General features: G+C 38.5%; 2 protein-coding genes across 3 annotated transcripts in view; one reads left to right on the top strand and one right to left on the bottom strand.

Moving 5' to 3' along the window:
* Window positions 1-824: 824 nt before the first annotated feature.
* FMRFaR (FMRFamide receptor) overlaps window positions 825-23,439 on the bottom strand; it is a 204,155-nt gene continuing 181,540 nt past the window's right edge. For both annotated transcript variants that reach the window (XM_073079327.1, XM_073079326.1), the window contains exon 4: window positions 825-2,599. In XM_073079327.1, the coding sequence (XP_072935428.1) occupies window positions 1,290-2,543 (1,254 nt within the window). In that variant the 5' untranslated portion in view covers window positions 2,544-2,599 and the 3' untranslated portion in view covers window positions 825-1,289. The remainder of the gene's footprint in view (window positions 2,600-23,439) is intronic.
* Window positions 2,748-4,811, top strand: LOC140747082 (kallikrein-2). The gene is made up of 4 exons (XM_073079328.1): window positions 2,748-3,260; window positions 3,665-3,836; window positions 3,999-4,181; window positions 4,532-4,811. The coding sequence occupies exons 1-4, from the start codon at window positions 2,809-2,811 to the stop codon at window positions 4,790-4,792; spliced, it is 1,068 nt and encodes a 355-aa protein (XP_072935429.1). The 5' UTR covers window positions 2,748-2,808; the 3' UTR covers window positions 4,793-4,811.

The raw sequence follows: 23,439 nt of genomic DNA, 5'->3' as shown, positions 1-23,439 counted from the left end.
TTGGTTTTTCTTGTCATTTCTGCAAATATGGATTTAGTTATGAAAAATATTAATTTTTAGATTTGCATTTGTCGTAAATTCATTATTTAGACAAAGTTACACTTATTGGAAGTTAGAGTTAATAGACGTGGACCAATGGAATGATCTTATGGGGACTGTGGATGATCAGACGTTGGTGGAGATAGTGATACTGATCATAGTTTTGACTGACCTATTACTTCCAGAATTAGCATCCTAATCACTCGTAGTCGAAGTCAAAGATTACATTATGCCACATCCACTTCATCCTAACTAAAACAGAAGTTTTTGTATAAGTTATAATAAAGCTGAATTTCATTTAAGGTTGCAATTAATAAGCCTGTAGTAATTGATACATTTTCATTTTCAATTGTTCTATGTTAAGTATACATTCTTTTATTAATTATTGGTTCGAAACTTAATGTTGTTTCTTATATTTCAATGTCAGAATAAGGTAGATTTCGTCAGTTACCAGTTTATTGACCAGTGATTTTGCATTGATAGTTAGCCATACGAGCGCTCAGTGGCCAGTATGATGGCCACGTGTTTTTTGGATGTTCTCGAAAAATAATGTATTTCAAAAAGTTTTACTGTGGGTAATGTACCATTTAATTTTATGACACAGAACATATTAATGTGATAGATTATTAAGATTTCCAAAAAAAGTTAATTATTAGCATTAAAAGGTTAACTAGTTCACTGGCTTACTGGCTCACTAACTCACTAGCTCATTCCCTCACTCACTCATATTTCAGATCACTGTTTGTTTGGTCTTATTTCTAGAAGAGGTTGAAGAAAACAAAATACACATTAAAATAATCGTTTATTAATTGAGAAATATTATGTCAAACATGTGGCCATGATTTTTTAAATACGTACATAACATATTGTTCTCTGAGAGAACTTAATGCTTAATACAATATATATATCGAATAGGTGTATTTACAATTTATTTTTACAAATTTACATCGTTGCAGCTGAGCGTTGTACGTACATTTTAGTAAAACTACTCATTTTCCGGCCCTTTTTTTCTTCAAAGTCTTCCTTTAGGAAAAACTTCTACTCACAACACTTCACTTCGTCATACTTATTTCGGATAAAATTGTCACATTTATATCAAACAAATGTCATGAAACACCGACCACATTTCAATTTTACTGTTATAGACCTCATCAGGCTAAAGGGTCTCTCTCTCTTCCTTTCGTAATGTTCATTATTTCCTTAAACTCTGATTAGTCGTCTGGCGCAGCTAGCATTTATCCACCACCGGGTCAAAAATGGAGTCGAGCGTGACCGTTCCAGCGAGCTGCGGCCGGCGGAGCGTCCGCAGACGCGACGGACAGCTCCGTGGAGGGCGTGGGCGCGGGGTAGTACACGGTGGGCGCGGGCGAGGCGGCGCGGCGCGGCCGGCTCAGCCGCGTCGAGCGCGTGTCCGAGCGCCGCAAGGTGCCGTTGCGCGTCATCCGTAGCGAAACCCGCTCTCCACACGACGCGAACGAGTCATCGCGCGTATGTTCAGGTGAGTCCCGTAGCGTCGTCCGAGCCCTGAGCCGTGCGGCACAGAACATCTTTAAAAATACGCGCTTAAATTTTTCTCCGAAAATGACATAGATAACAAAGTTTACGCTGCTGTTAATGGTCACCAATAAATTACTCGTCTTGACGAGTGGATCCAGGTTATCGAACGCTTCCCCCAGAAATACTTCGAAGGCGTTGGTGACGAGTGGCAGTAAGTTGCAGAGGAAGAAGACCAGAACGACGACTAGCAGCATGGTCGCCAGCCCGAGCTCCCGGCGCTGCACGCGCGATAGTCGCGCCCGCTCCGCTTGCGCACGCCTCACCTGCCGCACGATGCATGCATTTAACGCCGCCAGCGCAGAAAAGGGCACGATGTACATCACCACTAGGTACATCCAATGAATATACACAGCCACGTATTTATCCGTGCGAAATTCCATGTTGGCCCTCACGCAATATATTATTTCCCCGAGATCCGCGTCACCCTCGACCACTACTTCTGCTTCGAAGAACTTCGGAGCATTGTAGACAAAGGCGAAGGCGGCCGTTCCGAGCACGTACCATCTCGCGCGAGAAGATGTACAGAGCGCTTTCGCCCGAAATGGATGACAGACGGCCACCCAACGCTCCACGGTGACGATGAGAGTGAGATAAACGGACATGGTTTGCGCAACATTGGCGATTGGATAAGCGTAGGGCGTCAGATGCGGACATATATGGTAATAGTAATATCGCATCAGGCCCGTGTAGGGATAGATCGCAGTGAGACCGAAGAGCAGCACGGAGGTAAGGATGAGAACGGTGTCGCAGGCGGCGAGCCCCACGAGCAGGCAGTTGATGGAGGAGCGCATCTGCGGGCGCGAAAGCACGAGCACGGAGAGCGCGTTGCCGAGCAGCCCGCCTGCGCCGATGATGTTGAGCAGCACGCCGTGCACCACGAACCGGACCAGTTTGTCGGATTCGGGCACGCCCACGTCCGTGTCGCACTCCAGTACCGACCGGTTCATGTCGCGCGCGCTCCGCCGCCGCCGCCACCGCCACCATGCTACTACCCGCCACACATCTGGAAATAACAAAAACATTTGTTAGTATAAACCCAATAAATTTTCATTTCACAAATAAAATATATTTATTGTAAAAAAATATATGTAAAATTATATTAAATCTTCTTTGTTATGCTAAAACACATTTTGACAGATGTCAAGACGACAGTGTAAGCTGTCCCATGTATGTCAGTAAATACTCAATGTTGCATAGTGTTTGAAGAACAACATGTGGGGGGTTCGCGTGATGTTTGCGCTAGCAGCCACCGTGTACGTGGCTAGTACAGGCAGCGCGGACGACGATCGTAACGTATTAGGGCGAAACACTAGCGGTGCGATTGGCTCAGACACTGCGGACGATGCAGGGGACGCAGCCGTGTCCGATGGCGCGCGTGGCAGATATGCGTTTTACCGCGATATGGAGCTGGTGCGCGGTGCGGCCGGTACGCGGCGCATCTTCGGCGGCGCCGCGGCCGAGTTAGAGTCGTTTCCGTGGGTGGTGGCATTGCTGGACCGCTACTGGGCGGCGCGCTGCTCGGGTGCAGCGGTGGCCTCACACTGGGTGCTGACGGCGGCACACTGTGTGACGTCACGTCTTGCCTACGTCAAGTACAATACACGCCGACCCGCTTCGCCCGATGGCGACTTTACGCCAGTTCACTATCTTTACCGGCATCCCAAGTAAACAATAATATATATGATTTTATTAGAATTGTAGGTATGTAATTATTTTTGTAATATAATATCTTGCATAGACTAAAATAGTTCCTCATAAATAGAAGATAAAGTTTTAAAAGAAGTACGAGAAAATGTATTTTATGGTCCACTTTAGTACTGCGTATCCAATTTGCACTTGGCTAGCGCGGTTAACTATGGCCTAATCCTTCTCATTCTGAGAATAGACGCGTCCGAGGAGTGGGACAGTATTGTGTTGATGATGATACTGCTCGTTTAGAAATAAATAAGTTAAATCTGTATTAAGTTCGTCTCGCACAAAAGTTGTACCCATGCGGGTGTATGAATTTTTTTCTTTAAGTATTTATGGTACAGCTTTAAGGATGGATTTGAATAGTTTGTGTTTTCAGATTCGAAGTTGTGCAGACGGCGGGCGAGGCGGCGGACGTGACGCTGCTGCACCACGACGTGGGGCTGGTGCGCACGCGCGACGCCATGCGCCTGCGCGCGCCGCTGCCCGACGACCTGCGCGTCGCAATGCGCCGCTACGACCCGGTCAACCTCGCCGACGAGGAAGTGCAGGTACGAATCCACATTACGTATACACGAGAAGCGTTTACTTATCATAACTTAACATACTAAAAAAATCTCATCGCCATAGAAAAACCGAATGGTCAATTGAAGGGTCATCTGATAGTTTTTATTGTGGAAGCGCGTTAAGGTAGCAGTGCGTGTGTCCCACAGGTGCTGGGGTTCGGGCGCACGGAGCGGTCGGTGTTGGGCGAGGAGCTGTTCGGCGCGCGACTGCGGCTGGCGCGCTGTGCGCAGGCGCAGTGGCTGCATTGCGTGTGCGGCATAGCCCGGGGCTCCGCCCGCGGCGTTTGCTCCGGCGACTCCGGCGGGCCTGTGCTCTATCGCGATGTGCAGGTTTGTACAAATAATTGTGTTTCAAATCTAAACCAACTTACGAGTCTATGTCAATAAATACCCAATTACTTTTTTTTCGAAATGAAGTAAAGAGTTGATATTAAGTATTAAGCTAAGTACGAGCTGCAGTCCATCTATAACGAGCGTATATAGCCCCGTGGCTTCTTTAGATTTAAACCGACGTACAAAGTAAACAGGCAGAGGCGGAATAATGACTTAGTTTTGTGCATATTTTCATGTTTTGGAGGGCACGATAAGCCGTCGGTATTGTTGTTATCATAGGATACCAGTCTTTAAACGTCGTCGGAGGCCAGAAGGGCGGTATAACGTATGGTCTGATGTTTTTTCAGGTGGGCGTAACGTCGATGGGCCCGGTGGAGTGCGCGCACGCGCGCGGGCTGCCAGCGGAGGGCGCCACCAGCGTGTTCACGTCGCTGTACCAGTACGCGGACGTGGTGAACGCCACCATCGCGGACACGGAGGCGGCGCTGCGCATGCTGCGCGTGGGCCGCGCGCCGCGCACTGCCCCGCGCACCGCCTTGCTGCTGCTGCTGCCCTCCGCGCTGCTCCTGCCCGCCACGCACTCGTATACAGGCAATCGTTTTTTATAAATATACAAACCTACCTATACACTGATTTGTTTTTGTTCGCTTGCGTATGACGTGCAGACGGTTAATGATCATTCACAATATAAAAGCGTGTATAGCTTAACTTCGACGCAGACACGGATAAAACGTAAGACAGGTTTTAATTATATTATAGAAATTACATTTTAGAAACACAACGTAATTTAATTTCCTACATGAAAAAAATCGAATGTAGATTTTGTATATGTCACAATCAACTAGCTTGTAGTCGATGTGTCCTAAGGACTATCTTGGTCGTGCTTAGGCCTATAATAATATTGCAAGTTTTATATGACGTGTAGGGAAGTAACTTTAACATAATTTTTCCGCTTGGGTCACTGTGTCGTAAGATGGGCTTTCCTGTTTCTCTGTGAAATGGAAAAAGTTTGTCCAAAAGAAAGAAAAAGATGTAAGTTAATTCAAATCTGTGCAAATTGTCCATTGTCGTGACGAGTAGCTTAAAGAAAAATGTGTTTTTTTTTTACTTTCTAAAATTATGAAGTGTGGTATATTTATGTTGTCTGTTTGTCGGCTTTTAAACTATAATATCCGTTTCGTACATGTCTGGATCCACATCTTCAATCCATTATTAAGTAGGACGAGCTAATAATGGATTGAAGATATATTGAAACTTCTTTACTTCTGGTTACGTAGAGGGTGACGCAGCGGACAAATCGATCACTAATGATGATTTTGGCTTTTATCTCATTATATTTAACGGAAATTTCTTTCCATGTTTATTTTATATTTTTTGTATATTATGAAACTGTTGAAACTGATATAATAAAACTGTTGATAAGATCATACAGCATGCGCGAGCGACGTAAAGAATAGGCAATTCCACCGTTCGTTCCCCACGCTTCCAGTAATGCATAAAGTTATTATTTGTTTTTCCTCGAAATTATCTAACGCGGGAGAAGACAAAAATAAATAATTTCACCCTCACTTCAGTTGGATGGAGGACCAGCCTCCGTACATTTTTTGCCGATAAGCGTCAGCTATGAAGCTAAATTATGTCTACATGTAGGCTTATAACAAGTTCTTTTAAACAAATTTTGAACATGACTTGCACTTTAATTTAGATATTAACAAGTAAAATTACATTTTTAGAAAATTTTATACGATCCAATCTCGTACATCTGATTGTTATGAATAATTGTTAGAAATTCTCATGAGTTCAATTTATTACATTTTCTTACTTTAATTTATAACTAACTGTGTTTGTCAATACGTATTTCGGAGGAGGTACGCTTGGACGATCGTTTATGACTAATGACCCAATGCGTTTAAAATAAAAAGAAAAATATAATTTAAATACTGATATTTAATTGGAAATTTAACAACACTGTCAGGCTCATAGCGCATTTCCGCCGAATGGTTTTTAACAGCGCTACGTAGTGCTACAAAAATGGTGCTACGCGGCGGCTACGTTATAACTCGTAGAATCTTATGCGTCGGCGTGAACTACGAGTATAACTTCCTTACATTATACATACGAGTATTTACGTCAAATTTTAAGTGGTAAGCAAAATTACGTGGTCCACGAAAATTACGCAAAATATTTTTACTGATACAAAAATGAAAATAATATTTTGGGATAAATGAAACAAACCGTAAATGTTTGAGTGTGGTATGCTTTGTTTGCTCACGGTACTGCGCGAAGCTCACTCACGAAATGTGGGATTATGTTGATGTTTATGATATACCACTGTTTAAATTTTTTGTGGTTGTGTTTGTATCTGTCATAATTATGTGTTTTGACAGTAAATTTATTTTGTAATAAGTATACACAATCTGTGTTCCTTTTGATCTAGAAAAGCACCTGGTATTCATAACGTTTTATAATAATAACATATTGGAATAGAATATTAAACGACTTTACGAGAAAATTCGTTAAGTTGTTAACAATTTGGTCTAACTTGAAATTAATTTCAATAAGGATTTAATTAAATATGGTAATACTTGGGTATACGAGATTTTTGCGTAAATTGCTGCGATCAATTATTGGAAGGAACGCTATTAGTTACTTGAGGGCAATCACGACGGGGCTTATCGAAGAGGAGATCTTATAGATGACCAAGATATCCGGAGATACTGACACGGAGACATTGAAAGAAACTGGAACGTGGCTTCTGCTTCTTATATCCTATGACTATCATTACTTATCCACTATCACTGTTTATTTTATATTGGTATCCCGTGTAACGTAAAAAGTTGTATTTTGAAAAGAACCTACAGCCTATCTCGTATATACGAACATGAATTATAAACTCGGAATTGACGCCAGTTTTTCCTTATGTTTGATCATAGAGTTATTTACTTAAGAAAATTAAAAAGTGTTACTAGAGCGGCCACTCAGCTAGATAGTTCCTACGCTTGATGTTGCTCTTTCCTAATGGTCGTAATGAAAATTCTTTTGTTACAATCAGATAACAGGTTTTCTCCACCTGTTATGTGATTGTAACGATCTACATAAAATCGTAGCTTTATACGGTAGGTTAACTAACCCAATATAAGCAAAACTATATCAAACAAAAATAATACAAACGAAATAAATGGGCACAAAATTAATTCGAAACAATTGTACACGAGGCTGAAATAATAAGTCCCAAGGCTTTTGCTTACTACCCACCTGCTCTACGCATAAAGATAAAATAAAAATGTGTACTAACTGGAGTCGAAGACGATTTCGATTGAAAAGAGAGATTCGAAAGAAACACACGCATACATAAAACGTCTTGGGATTTGACTTAAAACTAAAATGTTCTCTTTACACTACAAAGTAAGAATATTTCGTTTCAGTTTGAGAATTTGTTTTTATTAACTTAAGCAAAATTGAACAGGGAGGCGTTTATGTTCCTATATCTATCTATATAAAACAATAAGAAAAAAATAACTTTGTTTTAACGTGTATGTATAAAAACCCGGATTTAAGTATTTATATAAACCCTAGCGCTCCTTCTTTTCGGTGGCGAAGCACGCGAGGTCATACGTTAATAACGTTAATACTTTCCAAAATAATGCTCTATGCATGCATTTTCAATGAATACTTTACCGTTGTCACGCAATTGATTCACACAGCCCCCGTCTGATGAAACGTTGCCGTCCGAATTCACTCTCGGGCTAATTTTGAAAGGCATTTTCATTGCTATGCATTGACGCCTAAGCTGAGAGCTGCCCGAGAGGAATCCAATCAGCAGCGCCCCGCACAGACGTGATGACACAATGGTACTAACTTTCTCTAATATAAGATCAAACGGGAGTTAATTATATTCATTTGTAACAATTTTAGTACCACAAGAATTAGCTTAGCAAGACTTAGTAAAAGGTGCGTAAATACAGTTATTATTATTATTTAAATAGAAAATTGTAATTTAGTAGGCAAAGATATGGGTTCATCGGCTTGTCTCTTGCCTACATGGGTATTTTGTTCTATTGTGGAGAGAATAGTAATGTTCATCCATATAAGAAGTTTTTGTTTGGTTCTGTTGACGAAAAACGAATGAAAACGCCAAGTAATATGCTGTCCCGAGCACAAATTTAAATAATTACGAAGTTGCCTGTCCCATACCGGGGGCTCTCCACGCGGCGCAGTTCCGCGCAGGCACTCTGGGTAAGCACTTTCTAGAACACCCGACATCTAAACATTCTTGAGATTAAGCGAACTACTCTCTCTTTTTTCAGCTTCTTGGTTTTTCAATTTTATTAAATTACTTATAACAAATTATTAATTACTTACTAAAGTTCGTTATATTATTTCGTTCCAGAATCCTACAAATGATTTGATTTTATTGAAATTAAAGAAGAAAACGAGTATGTATCCACTTATCAATAAGCAGGTCATAAATCATCTTCTAGCCGTGAACACTAAATATACTGTGCGCATGTAAATATTAGGTATACTGGAGTAGTAGACAAACACTTCAGTGTCAGAGATCCACCAATTTAGTTAAGTTATTGACATTATTATCGGAAGTTTGGTCTTGAGAGGTGACCGGGGCCAACGGGGGAGAGGGGCCCGGGGAGAGGCGGTCGGCTTGGACGCTTCGGTTCTATGCATCTAATTGCATTACCGTAGCTCGTAAGTTCCGTCACCTGACCACACTTGAAATTGTTCACTAGTTCAGAAAATAAGATCACATTGTTTATAAATTGGAAATGGTTGACCTTCTCAGGGATTTTGCAGTAGGGTATCGTGTACAAGGCCACCTGCCCCACGCATTGTCCGGCAGCGCGTGTGACGAGGGAGCGGCCGCCGGCCAGTCGTGTTGTGAGGCCTCGTGTTCGGGATCTAAACTTGGCAGCTTGATGCATTGCTGGTATGGCCGATGATCGTGTATTTAATTTTCTCGTTTACCGCAGTAACACATGCTATACATTCAGTTAAATCCTATTTAATCCCTTTAGCAGTTGACCTGTTTTGGTTCGACTCCAAAGGCGTCATCGCTACTTCTATTTCTGTTTAATAAAACAGAATTGAGCGCTGCTATGTTCCTCATAGGTGTGGAAAAGGAGACAGTCATACTTACGAAGAATATTCCAACTTATCTAAATCGATTCTAAATGTCATCGAAACGTGAAGTAAAACGTATAATCGTATATATTTTATATCTAGTCTATCTATGATGTCTAGTGTCCAACCGAGGCCGCTACAACATTAATTTTACAACTATTTAACCGATTTAACTGCGAATAGGAAGTTTTAATATAACCTTGCGGGGCTACTGGAACTACTTTCTGGAATGAGTTATGTAATAAGCGAGGTTAAACTTTTGTTCTCGGAATATTGTCCCTGGATCACATTTTGTCGCTGTAGTAGGCAAATCTACTACTATAATAACGACTGAATTAACATTTATGACGTTTAATAACAATTACGTCTTAAAGAAAAAATATCAAAATATTGAAGATTTCAATAAACAAAGCATATATTATTATAATTTGTTACAAACAAACACCATAAGGAAAATAGTATTAGCGATATAAAATTGAGAAAACTAAATAAATCCCTTATAATACTTTTTAGCTGACACAATAAGTTCCATAATAACGGGTAGTTCCCGCTGGGACGAACACAAATACGTCTCTCAACCGCACTTTATAGCATTACCATATGAATTATACGTGAGGTTTTGCAAGCATTGCAGTACTGTTAGATTTGATAGATTACATCAGCCCCATTACAATGAATGGGATTTAGGAAATCGAATAGTTTATTGGTTTGGTTGGTATAATCAGAACTTCCGTGAAATATTGTGAACGCAGTAATTCGTCGAATACAATACATGCGACTGGTGTGACGTGACAACTGAATGGTAAAATAATTATTGGATTTCCCATAATTATGTAATAGAAAATAACAAATTTAAATGGAGATAATTCAGAAAGCTGCTGTTCAGTATTTAGAACTGGTCGAAATACTGATTATAAAAAAGTAAATTCAAAATTTGAAATGTTGACGTTTCTGTCACAACACACGAAAAATACAGTCAGTCGGCATTCGGAATTCGTCACAGGACGCATATAATTACAGTGGAATCCGTTTATAATGACATCGAAGGGAATTGACAAACACGTCATAATAAGGGGACGTCATACAAAGCCTTTCCTGAAAGAAAAGCTTTTTTTATATATACAGAGTCATAGTAAACGGATTATACTGTAAATAGTTTATTACGGAGGTCCTGGGGACCTATTCGGGAGTCGGGAGTGAGTGTTTGTGCATCAGGGACGACCGGTCGCCAAGGGGAGCAGAGCACCACTCATCGGTATTTATATATTCTTTTCACCTTTATTTATTGTCACTAGCGCACAAAGATCTAAATTATATTTCGGATTTGGACCAGCGACCTCAAACTCACACAGCTGCCGAGCGCGAAAAGATAAAATTGTATCCGAGAGCAGTGCGACAATACGCTATAACACATGTAGGTTCAATGAGATCAACCACATACCGTTTACCGCTTACCACTTTCCGCTTACATGCCCATAGAAAAATAAAAAAACTCCACTTGCCTCCTTAGCGAAAATTTGAAAATAACGATAACAGCTGAGTGGTTATTTACAACACATTTATTCTCGGCTCCGCTCGATTTCGCTTTGGTTGAAAGCGTCGTGGTCGGTCCTAAGCGCTGTCTTTTATCACATAAGATAGTAATTCAACCGAAGAAAGCTTTTATAGAAATGCGAGGCGCATCATGATTTGGTTATTGGTTTATTGTTATTTGGATTTTGAATTGGAGTTATTTCACTGAATAGAAATTAATGTATTTATATGGCGTAGATTCTCTTACCTTGAATAAATTTATAATATCTAATAAATTGTTGACGTCGGTAGCATTAACTAGCTTGATCTTTGAAAGTCAACTTAAATTCGAGTTGAACAAAAACAGAATGTTTTGGTAACATATTATGTTTGCACAGGCATGACGTGACGTATTTTCTTAAGACTTAGCTGAATAAACATTTAAAATTTGTAAATAAAATAGAAATACATATACAGAGAAATGCATTCGGATAGTAAATACTTAAGTAATATTATTTTAAAAGCTTGACATCAATCCCTGAGTAAATAAAGAGATCTGCTACAGCTAAGTAGTCCGAGAGAACTCCAGACACGCGGCGACCCGGCACACCCCGAATCGGCCGCGCATGGTGTAGCCCCAAAACAAGTTGAATATATTTAAAAATTAACATTTCATTTACGTCAAAGTTCTTCAAAATATGTCATGACTGGAAATGTGACATAATAATCGCATCTGCTTACAGTATTTTTTTTTCTTTTTTTTTAATTTATTTATCATTTCACAAACGTTACAAAAATTACAGTATAAAATAGCACAAGAAAACCACAAAGGTTTATATTACAATTGAATTTACTATTTTCTCTACTTTACTAATAAAACATTTTTATACTGCTGCCAAGTCCTCCGCACGTTTTTTCACGTTCAGTGCTCCCTAATTACATTTTTAAGTTTGCTAATTTTCTAGTTCATTTAGAACCACCACAAGGCATTTTATGGGCATTAGGTTCAAATCTGATTAAGTCGGGGCGCACCTTTTTCGGCATACTAAGGGCGGAACGGCGCCGAGCGCGCGTCATATTACTTCACCCTTCTAACTTTGTTAGACCACTTTAGTCCCTCTTTGCATTAAAAATAAACTTGTTTTTACTTTTTTGTCACTAATAAGTTTATAAGGTTGTTTTTAGTAATATTTTTTTCATAATATGTTAGCCCAAAACTAAGTAGTCCATCTAAAAGCGGCTCAAATTCATACATTGTTCTGTTTATATCGTGAGCAAACGATATTTAATGGGAATCGTTACATATAAAAAGTATGTATCGTATATATATACTTTTTAAGTTACAATATTATTAAAAATATAAGTTTTAAACATAAAAATAGGAATCGTTTTGATTGGTTTGTAACAGTCAAGCATGATAAAGTAAGAATAGGTTTATTTATCATTTTAACGATTCAAACAAAAGACAAAGTAAAACGTGCAAGCTAAAGTGACGTCATTATTCATTTAATGGCGATGTCAGAAGTGAAAGCGCTTACGGGATGTCCTCGTGCGGAGTCGTAATTGGCAAGAGAGCGTGCTTCTTGTCTTCGTCGCCGAGTCAATTTGATTGCTGCCAGCTCAGCGCTGAATATCGCTGACTACGTCTCACACTCAGTCTTCAAACATTCATACATGTTCCGATAACTGATAGGCAAAACATTAATAACAGTCGTAAGAAATGTAATAAGTTTCATGGAAAAAATGACATTGGTATAAATAATGCTATTTATATAAATGTTTTCTTTTTTACCACGACATCAGCTCAACTAGTCCCATACGTATTAGTATCGTAGCATAAGCGTTTCTATTGTTCTTAGAATGAGGGGCCAAATTATATAATTATATTAATTTCGGCTTGTATAGCATTTATGCGACTGTTAATTTTATGTACGTCGATAATGTCGGAGGACGTTTCGTCGCGGCCGCGCAGCCACCGCGGCCATTACTCAAGCGGTGGAGTCACTGAAGCCTCCACGTCTGCCTTAATTAAAGCTGCTTTTATTTATGTTACTTTTGGTTTTATTCCCTTTTATCAACCTTATGATAAGAAATAATTAAAGATATATAAAGAAACAGATCAACGATGGTAATATTATCTATTATCATTTAATGGAAATTGAAACTATTGTTTGAGCCGGCATTGACTTTCCTATTTACTCAGGGGTTTGAAAACAATACTGGCATATCCGTAGAGCCGCTCTCTTGCGGACATCAATATAAAAGGTTTTGTGTCATGAATATTGGAGCAAACATTGTGCAGAATTATTTTCATCATATCCGTACCGATGGTCCGACAACTTTATGGACAATAAAGAGAGAGTGAGCTATGCGACTCGGGGGCTGTGGCTTGAGTATTCATGGATTCGTATCCATTGACCCCTCCGATTATGCTCAGTAATTTGCCAAATGAAGCAAGACGTGAGGTTTATACTCTTCTTCATTTACAAATGAAGTAAGGTTAACTAACTTCTGGTTGTGTTTACCACGCTTACCTACTCCCGAAATAAATCATATATCTGTGTCTTTTTTACAATAATCCTTGCAAACGACGAGATGAGAATTTTTAAATTTAAATTATTCACCCTTTACTGAGCCATATCATAAAGTAAAGCTCTTGTCACGTACAGACTCCACATATTACAGCAGAAAAATAATTCTAAAAAATAGCGAGTTTCATAAAAACATACTTTATCTGAGCTTTTCATTAGGGGCACATCGCCGCAGCGCGACAGACGAACTGAACCGCGGCTTGACATGCCAACACTCGTTTATAAAGATAATCGATGAAAACCAGTTATAATATATTTTCTTATTAAATATTTACTAAAACGTGTAATGAAAAGGCGCCCCGCAAATCACTCCGTACAGAGTTTAAGTTCAATTGATCAGAGTTCAGATTCAGAGATCAGAGAGAGTCACACAGACGTATCAATTAATTATTCGGCTGTAATATCAAGATACCTAACATTTTCGTCCATAACTATGTATCATTGCGACTGCAAAGCAAGAAAACATTTTAAAAATAATCTGCCGGATTATTCGATAAATGGAACATTTTCGTTAAGCCGAAATATTCCACAATTTTTGTCCGAAATCAAAACTTCCGTCGGTCACTACTCCGTAACAATAGCTAGAGTACCTATATGTGTTAGTACATATGTTGATTAGTAAAATATCTCTATGAGTTTTGTTTATCAATGTGGATAGTGGCACAAAGGGTTCCAGGTGATGAACGGTCAGCATTACCTGTATTGACTTTATTGATAGAAGGTTGTTAAGAATTGAAGTTTGTTATATAGCTTTAATATTTTTCCTTTTATAGTTTAGATAGATTTAATTATGCAGGAGTCGCTTATACCTACAAAATTATAATTAAAGACGAATTGTCTAAAAACTCAACTACACTACACTACACTTCACATAATAATATTACACAGCATGGTAGAACCTGTTGCATATAATGAGTGTTCACGTCTGGTACGATGTTAGTATCGTTTTACCACATGACTGATCCAGGACATACCACACATGTACTGATCAAGGGCACACCAGACTGGAAGTGACAAGGTGAACGTATTCATAATATTTAAGTACGTAAATTATTGTGTAGCATTTTTATAATCCCTTACATTAGTAATGTATTTTATTGAACTGTTCTTCTTTTCAAATTATATTGTATATTTTCTGTATAAATATACAATACAATTAAATTATAGTAAATAGGTAGAATCCGCTAAAGAACTTGCAACATGTTAAGGAGATTGCCATCCTTAAAAAAAGGTAAATAAAATTTCAAGCGTACTTTTTTGATCGTATAGTTTCATGAAAGTTTTATAATTGGTAAACAGTAGAGTACTTAGTTGGCAAGGGAGGGACAAAGCTGGCGTCTGTAGTTAATGTTTGATATTTGAAGTGTCGTATGAATCAACGTCCGGGCGGCGGCGGCGGGCGCGGTCCGCCGCCGCCCGAGCCGGCACAACGCGGCCGGCAAACGACCAGTAACTACTTATAGTCCGCGTCAAACTTCTAGTCCGCCCTGAAGTTGCTGCACGCACGTTTAGTTAGCATATACTCCGTAACGTAAGGGCACACTAACGCAGCAGACGGGTGTCGGTGTAGTCTCTACAATTTGCTATTGCGACGCGACTCGTTTCTATATTCGGAGCGGACTAGCAGTTTGGAGCGGACTATACACCAGGGTTTCCATTACTAGCGGCACCTGTAAATATGTCTATATCAAATCCGCCAGTAAAAGAATTCTAAATAATCGTGTCGTTACATTAATTCGACATGTTTATAAAACTAATGTCCTTACTACAATACCGATTCCATGGAATTGTCCCAATGTGAGGAATAATGATTGTGAGTGATTGCGCACTAACGGTGCGAGACAAAGTGAGACAAGTAATTAGTTAATATTTTCGCCATTCTATTTGACCTTTCCTTTATGCGCTGCCGCTTCTGGCTAACCCGATTTATTAAGAAATTCACGAGACAGGTGACGGCATCGAGTCGTTAAATGAAAGAGATTTAAAACAAAATCGATATCGTTTCGATATGTCGGCGACAGTAACTCATTAGTCATTATCGATATCGGTTATTACATACCCTTAGAGTGAAAGGTTCTATAAAATCATCATAGAAGCATAAGGTTTACCGCTACTCTTAGATAAAGATCTGCCGCATTCTGTACGAGTGTGAATAAAAGAGCGAAGTATTGTGAGAATGTCGCTGATCGAGCTTTGTCAAATAAAATTTATGTATCCATAAAAATAGCAATACAACAAGCGCGTTCACCACCATTCATAGCTGCCCCATCGCATATTGCAGACCTTGACTACAATTTCAAAATGATTTACATAGTTGTATAACTCGTGTGTATTACTGTGTATTTGGGCTGTATTTAGTTTTAATGATCATGGTGAAGTCTGTAGTACAAGTTTAATTTACCGTTAAGATCGCAGCGGTTGGAATGCGTGCTCCGACTGTTTAATTTGCAATTTTCTGTTGTTGGTCCACTTGTTGCTCTGCTTAGTGTAGTGAGACTTGCCCAAGGAGTAGTCTAATAGGCATTGTGCTGGGTTAGTAGGTAAAGTTGCGTCCACGCGAGTGCCTGGAACCTTTGTATGTGCTGAGGGGCAGTTGAGGTACATTTTGTAGGTAAAAAGATCAGGTCCTCCGGAGGTCGAATACCTCAGGAAGATTATTCCCGCCGCCACATCAGACAACTATCCCACAAGGAGAGCTGTACCGCCGGCTGTATAACTAATTCACAGTGAAACCGCATCGTCAGGGTCCACATTTTTCATCCATTGTTGCGGCCGTTATAAAAGTTTACGCATAATTTTGTGGCATTTCATCGCCTAATTCGCACGCCCTTCCATTTCTCGGCGACAATGCTTATACGCATAATTATTATTATAGCTATATATTTAGTTACAGTAATCTGTGTCGGGATCCCAGCCCTAATATAATTTGTCGCTTCATTATTTGTTCATTCTATTTAGAAATGGTAAAAATATAGAATGGCCCAGTGGGTGAATCATACGCCTTTATGAATATCGTCGTTTAACCGTTAATCGTTTTATTTAACAATAACTTTGTAACTAATTTCTAACTCTAATTATTACACTCAAATATTTTTTTACTGCATTTAAAATGTATTTTGTAAACCCTATCACATTTTAATTCAAAAACGCACAAATCTCGAGTTAATTAGGACATTTGAAATTCAAAGAAGGTTGAATACTGCGGAAGGCTCATGGATCGAATCTTATAATTATGTTTTCATTAACGCAAACTCGTAATTAAGTATTTACACAAAGGAGGCTTAGTATAATGAATGAAATGGATATTTGACTCGTCGGCAGTATGCGACCGGGAGCTTATTTCAAGAACTTGTTTACATTCGAAATTATTCTACAATTATTGCAGTAGCTTTGAAGGTTCTAGAACTTCTTTGACTTCGACTCCGGAGTCCAGAGGCACCACCACGTCATTTATGCTACCACATCATTTTATCGGAGGCGTTCCAACTTACTCCCCAGCTTGAGCCGTTGCTACCAACGCATACTTACTTGACGTCAGTTAGGAATTATGTATGAGGTTTATTAAAGATGTGCATGAGCGGCAGAAGTTACTCCCTATCCGGCGGACTGCATGCTCGTTTGTTACTTCAATATTATAAAAAAGTTAAATGGCGTATGGCATGTGTCTTAGATTGGATACGTCTCGCAGTCTCTGAAAGTCAACAAGACATTTCGTCGCGGTCAAAGATGCATGAATGTTTGTTGTTAGGGAAGCACATGTCGCATAATCTGTGAGGAGCCATTACTCAGCGTGGAGGGAGCGGGCCCATCCATCACGCAACCCGCGACCGCCGACGTGTCGCGTCGCCAGCTCTACGGAACCAACGGAACTAGTAATTAGCATTATTAAGTAATTAAATTCCCTGAGAGCCGGCGTGTGATTAATATGTACAATGTTGGTATAGCGTCTTAAGTTTATGTTATTATACAAGAAGTTCCGTTCTACAAGTAGCACTATATAAGTACTTATGTAGGTATGGGATCCGTACTATAGATGTGTGATTTTTGGAGAAGAGAGGTGACTGAGATGGGGATAAAAAATCCGCAACTGACAGTAACTATTAAGACTGACAGTTACTTTAGTCTTCATTATTAGGTTCTTATGTTAACCATATTAAAGAAAAAATACAATAAAGTGTTTAAGTCGCTCTACTTATCTATACTTAATATTATAAAGCGGTTTGTTTGTTTGTAAGGGCTAATCTTCGGAAATACTGAATTGATAATGAAAATTCTTTCACAATCAGAGCTCCACTATTCAGGAGTGCTATATGTTCTATTTTATTATAATTGAACAAAAAAGTCAGATAAAAATAATGGCATAATATGTCTATCAAGTCAGCGGAAATAGGGAAGAGGTTAACAGTAACCAAAAAAGGTATTTTTTTTAAATTAAATATTAATCCTATTGTATTAGTAAAATTGTTTACGGTATATTTTTTCAATTATATGTATGTCAGGTTATGTTTTTTAAACGCGGGCAAAGCCGCGATTGCTGCTAGTGTTTAATAATAGTTTTATGTAGTGTCATCTAAGCAAGGGTTATGGTTATCCCGGGGAGTGCGAGTGGAGCGACATACCCACTCTGCGCGAGTCACGATCGAGAGCAGTCGTAAAGTCTCGCAGGAAGAATTACTGTTTATCCGCGCCGAGTTATGTGCTCCTGGTATAAAATTTCTAATTTACACTATACAATTAACATTTTATTCTGTAATGGATAGATAGATTTTAATTAAATATTTTCATCTTTGAGTTTAATGCTAATTTAACGCGATGTATATTTAAATTTAATAACACAAAGAAATGCATAGATTATGTCTTGAAAATAAACTACTTAATAAACTTTAAGTAATCAAGAAACATTTTCATATGTAAAGGTTGAGTTAATTAGATAAAATTGTAGGTTTAGTTGTCTTTGAAGTCAACTTTCATTGAGTTTAGCAAAACTTTTAAAATACGTTTACGACTGCTTTTCCCTAGTTTATAGGAGTTGTGTAAATGTTTTATTTTCAAAGAGAGTTAATTGCTCCTCGGGCCGGGCTCGGTTGCAGCGGTGGCGGACGGTGACTTTCTTCATTTAACAGAACAGAAAAGTCTTTAATGAGAAATATTTGCTTTAGGTCTACTAATATTGTGATAGTAAGTAATGTACAATTAAAAGTTAAGTTTCACAAGATCATTTATTTATGTATCAATATTGTCTACCTACCTACATAATGAATAATGCTAAAGAGGATTTTCTCGCCTGACTTTCTAAATATATTAAGAATGTGAAAGAACATATCTCGTAGAAGTTTTTCCAGACGAATGGGTATAAAGCTTAAAGCTAAAAACTGCACTCTAGGCGGTTTATAGTCCATAAAGCGGGCGCCATCGATTCAGTACACTTTTATATCTAATCGTATTTAAATCGTTGCCTCTCCGGGAGCCGCTGCAGGTCAAAGACTCCCAGCTCCTCGTAGAACACTAATTTAGTTAAGGGCTGACGGCTGACTGAATTACACCAAACGGTTTTTTTACTACTACTTGCTATAGCTTTACGCAATTTGTTACATCCCTTGTCTTAGATTTTTCTATTTAAGATTAGGAATTAGGATTATTTAAGATATGAATTTGGAAGCTTTTAGAACTTTTTGAGGTTCGAGTTCAGAGTTCGGAGAAACCATCGCCACACTCATAACTATAAACTATAAAATATCTATGAACAACCCTCTGCGATTCATTTTCGTTTAAATTTATTATTTACTTACTGCGGACGTACAAAAACAAACATCTTCTGAAATTGTAAAATAACTTAATATATAGCCATATTCGCAGATGTTTTTAAAATTATCAGTTCCGTATGATTCGTGACTTTGTCGTATTAAATCAGAGATTTACGGAATATGCATTGTAAAAATCTACGTAAATAGCGTCAGCTTATCAATTCATTCAATTTTATAAACTGCCAGTTAAATAAAAAACGAATATAATTAAATTGTAAGCCGTTTTCCGGCCCGCGCTCTTTCCCGCATACCGCGATGGCCGTACTTTTAACTCAATTTTAGTTTTTCCGCAATTATATCTGTTTGCGGGTGATTAACAGAAACTCAAAATCGTGCCTTAAGTACTCGGAAAAAAATGCATTTCTTTTTTGGAAAGGCTATAGCTATCTCACCAGGTGATTATGTCTGGGTAGCGTTCCGTCTTCATTCAGAGTATATTGAGAAAACTTCCAAAGCGTGATTCAGAAAGCGCTTCATGACTTGAGAAAAGTCGCAACAGTTTGATTCAGAAGCGTCATCTCTCGTTCAAGTTTTCGATATTTATTTTATATGATTGTTCAAATTATTTTTACATAAATAAATAAATGTAAGCGACGGCATTTTTTTCCTGGAGATAGGTCATTATCAAAAATGACTTTTCGCAAGTAAGAGTTATTCCATTACAAATTGGAACAACATTCTATTAAAATATATGACATTTTTGGGATTTCGTTATCCGCGTGCGTGTCGAGGTCGCCGGTTGGGTCGTTCAATGCATCGACTAAAATTGCACTATCACTTCATATCTTCTCCGTTAGGTTAGGATGTTGACTTTAATCAGATGAAGCTGATAGGGCACGGAGTAACTCGCAAACTGTGCAAATCGTTTGAACGAAAAGTATAAGGAAAGGATCGAAGCATGTTTATGAAAGTAAAAAGATATTTTTTATCTATTTAAAGTCATATTAACGAGTTTGAAATGTAATTTTGCTTATTAAATGTTTAACAACAAGCTTCATAAAAACAAAAGAGGTCAGAACATAAAAATGACACGTACTTACGAAATTTTGTGTATAAAATAAAATTACTAAAATTGAAGAAAAATATCACGTGGAAAAGTTGGCAAAAACAAATCGTGTTCATAAACATCCGTAAAGCAATTACCGCGACATTATTTATGCGTCGAGGTGCGCGTCAGAGGTGTGCGCTGTAATGGCACGTGCGTCTTTACGCGTCAACGTCCCGCGCGCTACGTGACACGTATACACGTCACCGACTCTCCACCGCCAGTTCTAACGTAATGATAACAGTAATAACGGCACACGCGGCTCGTGTAAGGTTACACCAGACGACACGCAACTATAATTACAATTAATAATGCCACCTAATAAATCGGCTGTCGTAGAACTGTTTGATAAGAATGATTTTTAAGTTACCTTTTATTAATGGTGCTATAATTCTAAACTTAAATAATCAATGTTTGTATAGAACATGATTTTGTTAGCAATATGTAGATATATGACAATAATGTATATATGAAGACAAAACAATACACGACATGAAAATCGACAACAATATTTGTTTATGTCTAGCCTGAAGAGGCAATAGGTCATCTATGATCAAATGAAGTGGATCTAATGTTCTTTTGGACGTTACTCGTAAAAGTGATTTACAGTTGTGACCACTTAACAGCAGTTGGACTGCAAGTCCGCTACTTCTATTACAGTATAAATCTGTTCATTATATAAGTTTTCTCGTTTGAAGCACGAAGCGTCACGTGCGCGGCAGTGCGGGAGCTGGACGCTGATATTGATATTGTTATTGCTACGACACCAATATTGATATGATATATCACCTTATTCTTTATTTTCGAATGAAAGCAATTTTAAGATATTTCGTTTACGGTAAAGCTAATGTTTAAAATAGAAAATTTTACAAAGAAACATATTGCGTTTCTTGTGAAATTTGTTTATGTTTGACAAATTTCGATCAAGCGATACTAAGTAGTTCAAACAACTTTACAAGATACATTGTACCGCGTTTTTGCTACAAAATTGTTACGTCGAAAGTTACGACGCCACTCATCATTCAGTCTTTTTCAGCTGTCAGCTTTTGTTTGACTTAAAAACTAAACGAATGAAAATGTCCGTGTGGAGCTTAACCCAGAAAAGAAAAGGCAGATTTCCTGTTAAACAAACTTTGTGTTTTCGGATTTGTTCGGGTAACGGGACGAAATCCGACCGCGTCGTTCACAACTCGGCTCTGAACTTAGGCTTGTTCTGGGAGTGGAAATTACAACAGTTGCTGCTTTGAAAGTTTATTGCGGACTGCCAGCCCCGCCGGCGCTCAATCTTTATATTTATACGATGTTAACGGAATTACATTTGACAAATCATTTCCAGTTACAAGCGTTTGAGGTCAATTTAATAAAATAATTCCTTCTTGGTCTTTGTAATGTTCTTAAACCTTAACGTATACATTAAAGGTGTCAAATTAGGTGAGCGTATAATCGTCTATGATTTAGATTTTGTACACGTTCAAATGTTTGTCTTCATTTTATAAGATAATTACATTGAATAATAATGGCAGTTTTATTATAATATTATGTATCATAGTCTACTTCCCGTGTAATTTAAAACACACAACTAAAGAGAATGCGAACATATTGCAGTGCCCCCGGCAAACAATGAACAGCATGTGCTCCCTAAAATATTGACATTCTTTGTTATGGGATGTAATATTATGTATTTATAACAAAAAAGTATCAGTTTAGTGCTACTTAGTAACGTATCTTGTCTGTTTAAGTAACAATAAAATTAATTATAAAACTGTTAACGATAGAAATATATTTCCGGAAAACCGTATTAGTCAAGAGCAATAATATAAAATGTGAGTCGAGTGTTTTCTTAATACATATTGTGCTCCAATAATACTGTTATTTGTTGAACTAAATCTCCGAACAAGTGAGCAAGTCCTGACCCGCCGGCGAACAATGGGCTGCCTGAGCACTCTCCCAACTTACGTTAGTAGTATCCATACCGACTCTGGACTAACTGCTCGTGTTTTCCTGTTATCGCTCCAGAGCGCCCCTTAATTGCGAGATCCTTATGTACTGGCTCCATTTCATTTAACCGGATCATTACGAATGGAATTTGGTACGTTTTCATTTTCGTTTAAAGCGTCCACATTCAGCGACAAAACCTTTTCACGTTTAAACATTATTTCGGCAATGAAACAGAAGTGTTTCATTAAAATGTTGAATGATGTATGAAATTAATTTACATTAACAGATGAAAATTGACATGGCTTAATAATATGAATTCTGCTTTGGCAAAGGCAGATGGAGATCGACCGGTGGGCCAGACTAGGTGATCATGTCCCGGGAGCTGCTGTGTAACGGCGTTCTATGCTTGTATATATGCAAAATATTGAGAAAACTTTGTAACCGTGATTCATAAACATGTGGCGCCAGTTCTTGATGAGTTGTGCGATGTCGCCGCCCTTCAGAAATTTCAGTAAAATAATATATAGTGGGAAACTTGATCCCGAGGCAAGTGGCGAACCCGAGGCGCGAGTTGGCGCGTGAGATTACGAGAGGTTTTATTGACTAGCAATTGTTTTGTTCTGTTTATTGTTATGAGAATTGAGGGAAAAATTGTCCTCCAATCTAACTTTACACGTTATTGTGTTACTACAGCTACACTGCCTAATGTAAGAACGAGTGCATATCCTTTTTGTTAATAACAATTGTACAAAGTACAAAGTACAAGTGCCAGTAAACTGAAGCCTTACTTTATCATTTAGATGTCTTTCCAGCCGTAGATCAATTCTCAAATCGATAATACCAGCGACTCTTACCTCGCAGAGTATATTGAGGCTATATACTCGTAGCAAGCAACGCCCACGTTGTGCATACACACAAGTGAAGATTTACACATGAAATATAACCTCCTTTCAGCTTCGCCACTTTGACATGAAGTGAATGGCTTTCTCGAAGATAGAGCGCCCACGAAATCAGTGCTTTATGTAGCTCATTTCTCAATCGCACGACGTAACGTAGTAAGTGAGTGGCAGCTTTGTGAGGAGGTGCGCCACTCTTACCTAGAGATACGGTATCGGTTAGTTAAAATATCGATACGTTACTTACAATTTCGGGGGCTTCCCCCAATAATTTTTGGAAATACATATTTGACAGCAACAAAAAACGGCTGTCACGAAATTTCGACGACGTTT

Source organism: Epargyreus clarus, unplaced genomic scaffold (genome assembly GCF_041222505.1).
Source record: "Epargyreus clarus isolate Ecla_fem2 unplaced genomic scaffold, WU_Ecla_fem_2.2 ptg000014l, whole genome shotgun sequence".
NCBI lineage: Eukaryota > Metazoa > Arthropoda > Insecta > Lepidoptera > Hesperiidae > Epargyreus > Epargyreus clarus.
Note: the sequence above shows the minus strand (reverse complement) of the source record. Positions and strands in the feature narration are given on the sequence as shown.

Coding starts and splice junctions, on each gene's coding strand:
- LOC140747082 (XM_073079328.1), top strand. CDS start 2,809: ATGTGGGGGGTTCGCGTGATGTTTGCGCTAGCAGCCACCGTGTACGTG. Junction 3,837..3,998: donor TCGCCGACGAGGAAGTGCAG/GTACGAATCCAC, acceptor TGTGTCCCACAG/GTGCTGGGGTTCGGGCGCAC. Junction 4,182..4,531: donor TGCTCTATCGCGATGTGCAG/GTTTGTACAAAT, acceptor ATGTTTTTTCAG/GTGGGCGTAACGTCGATGGG.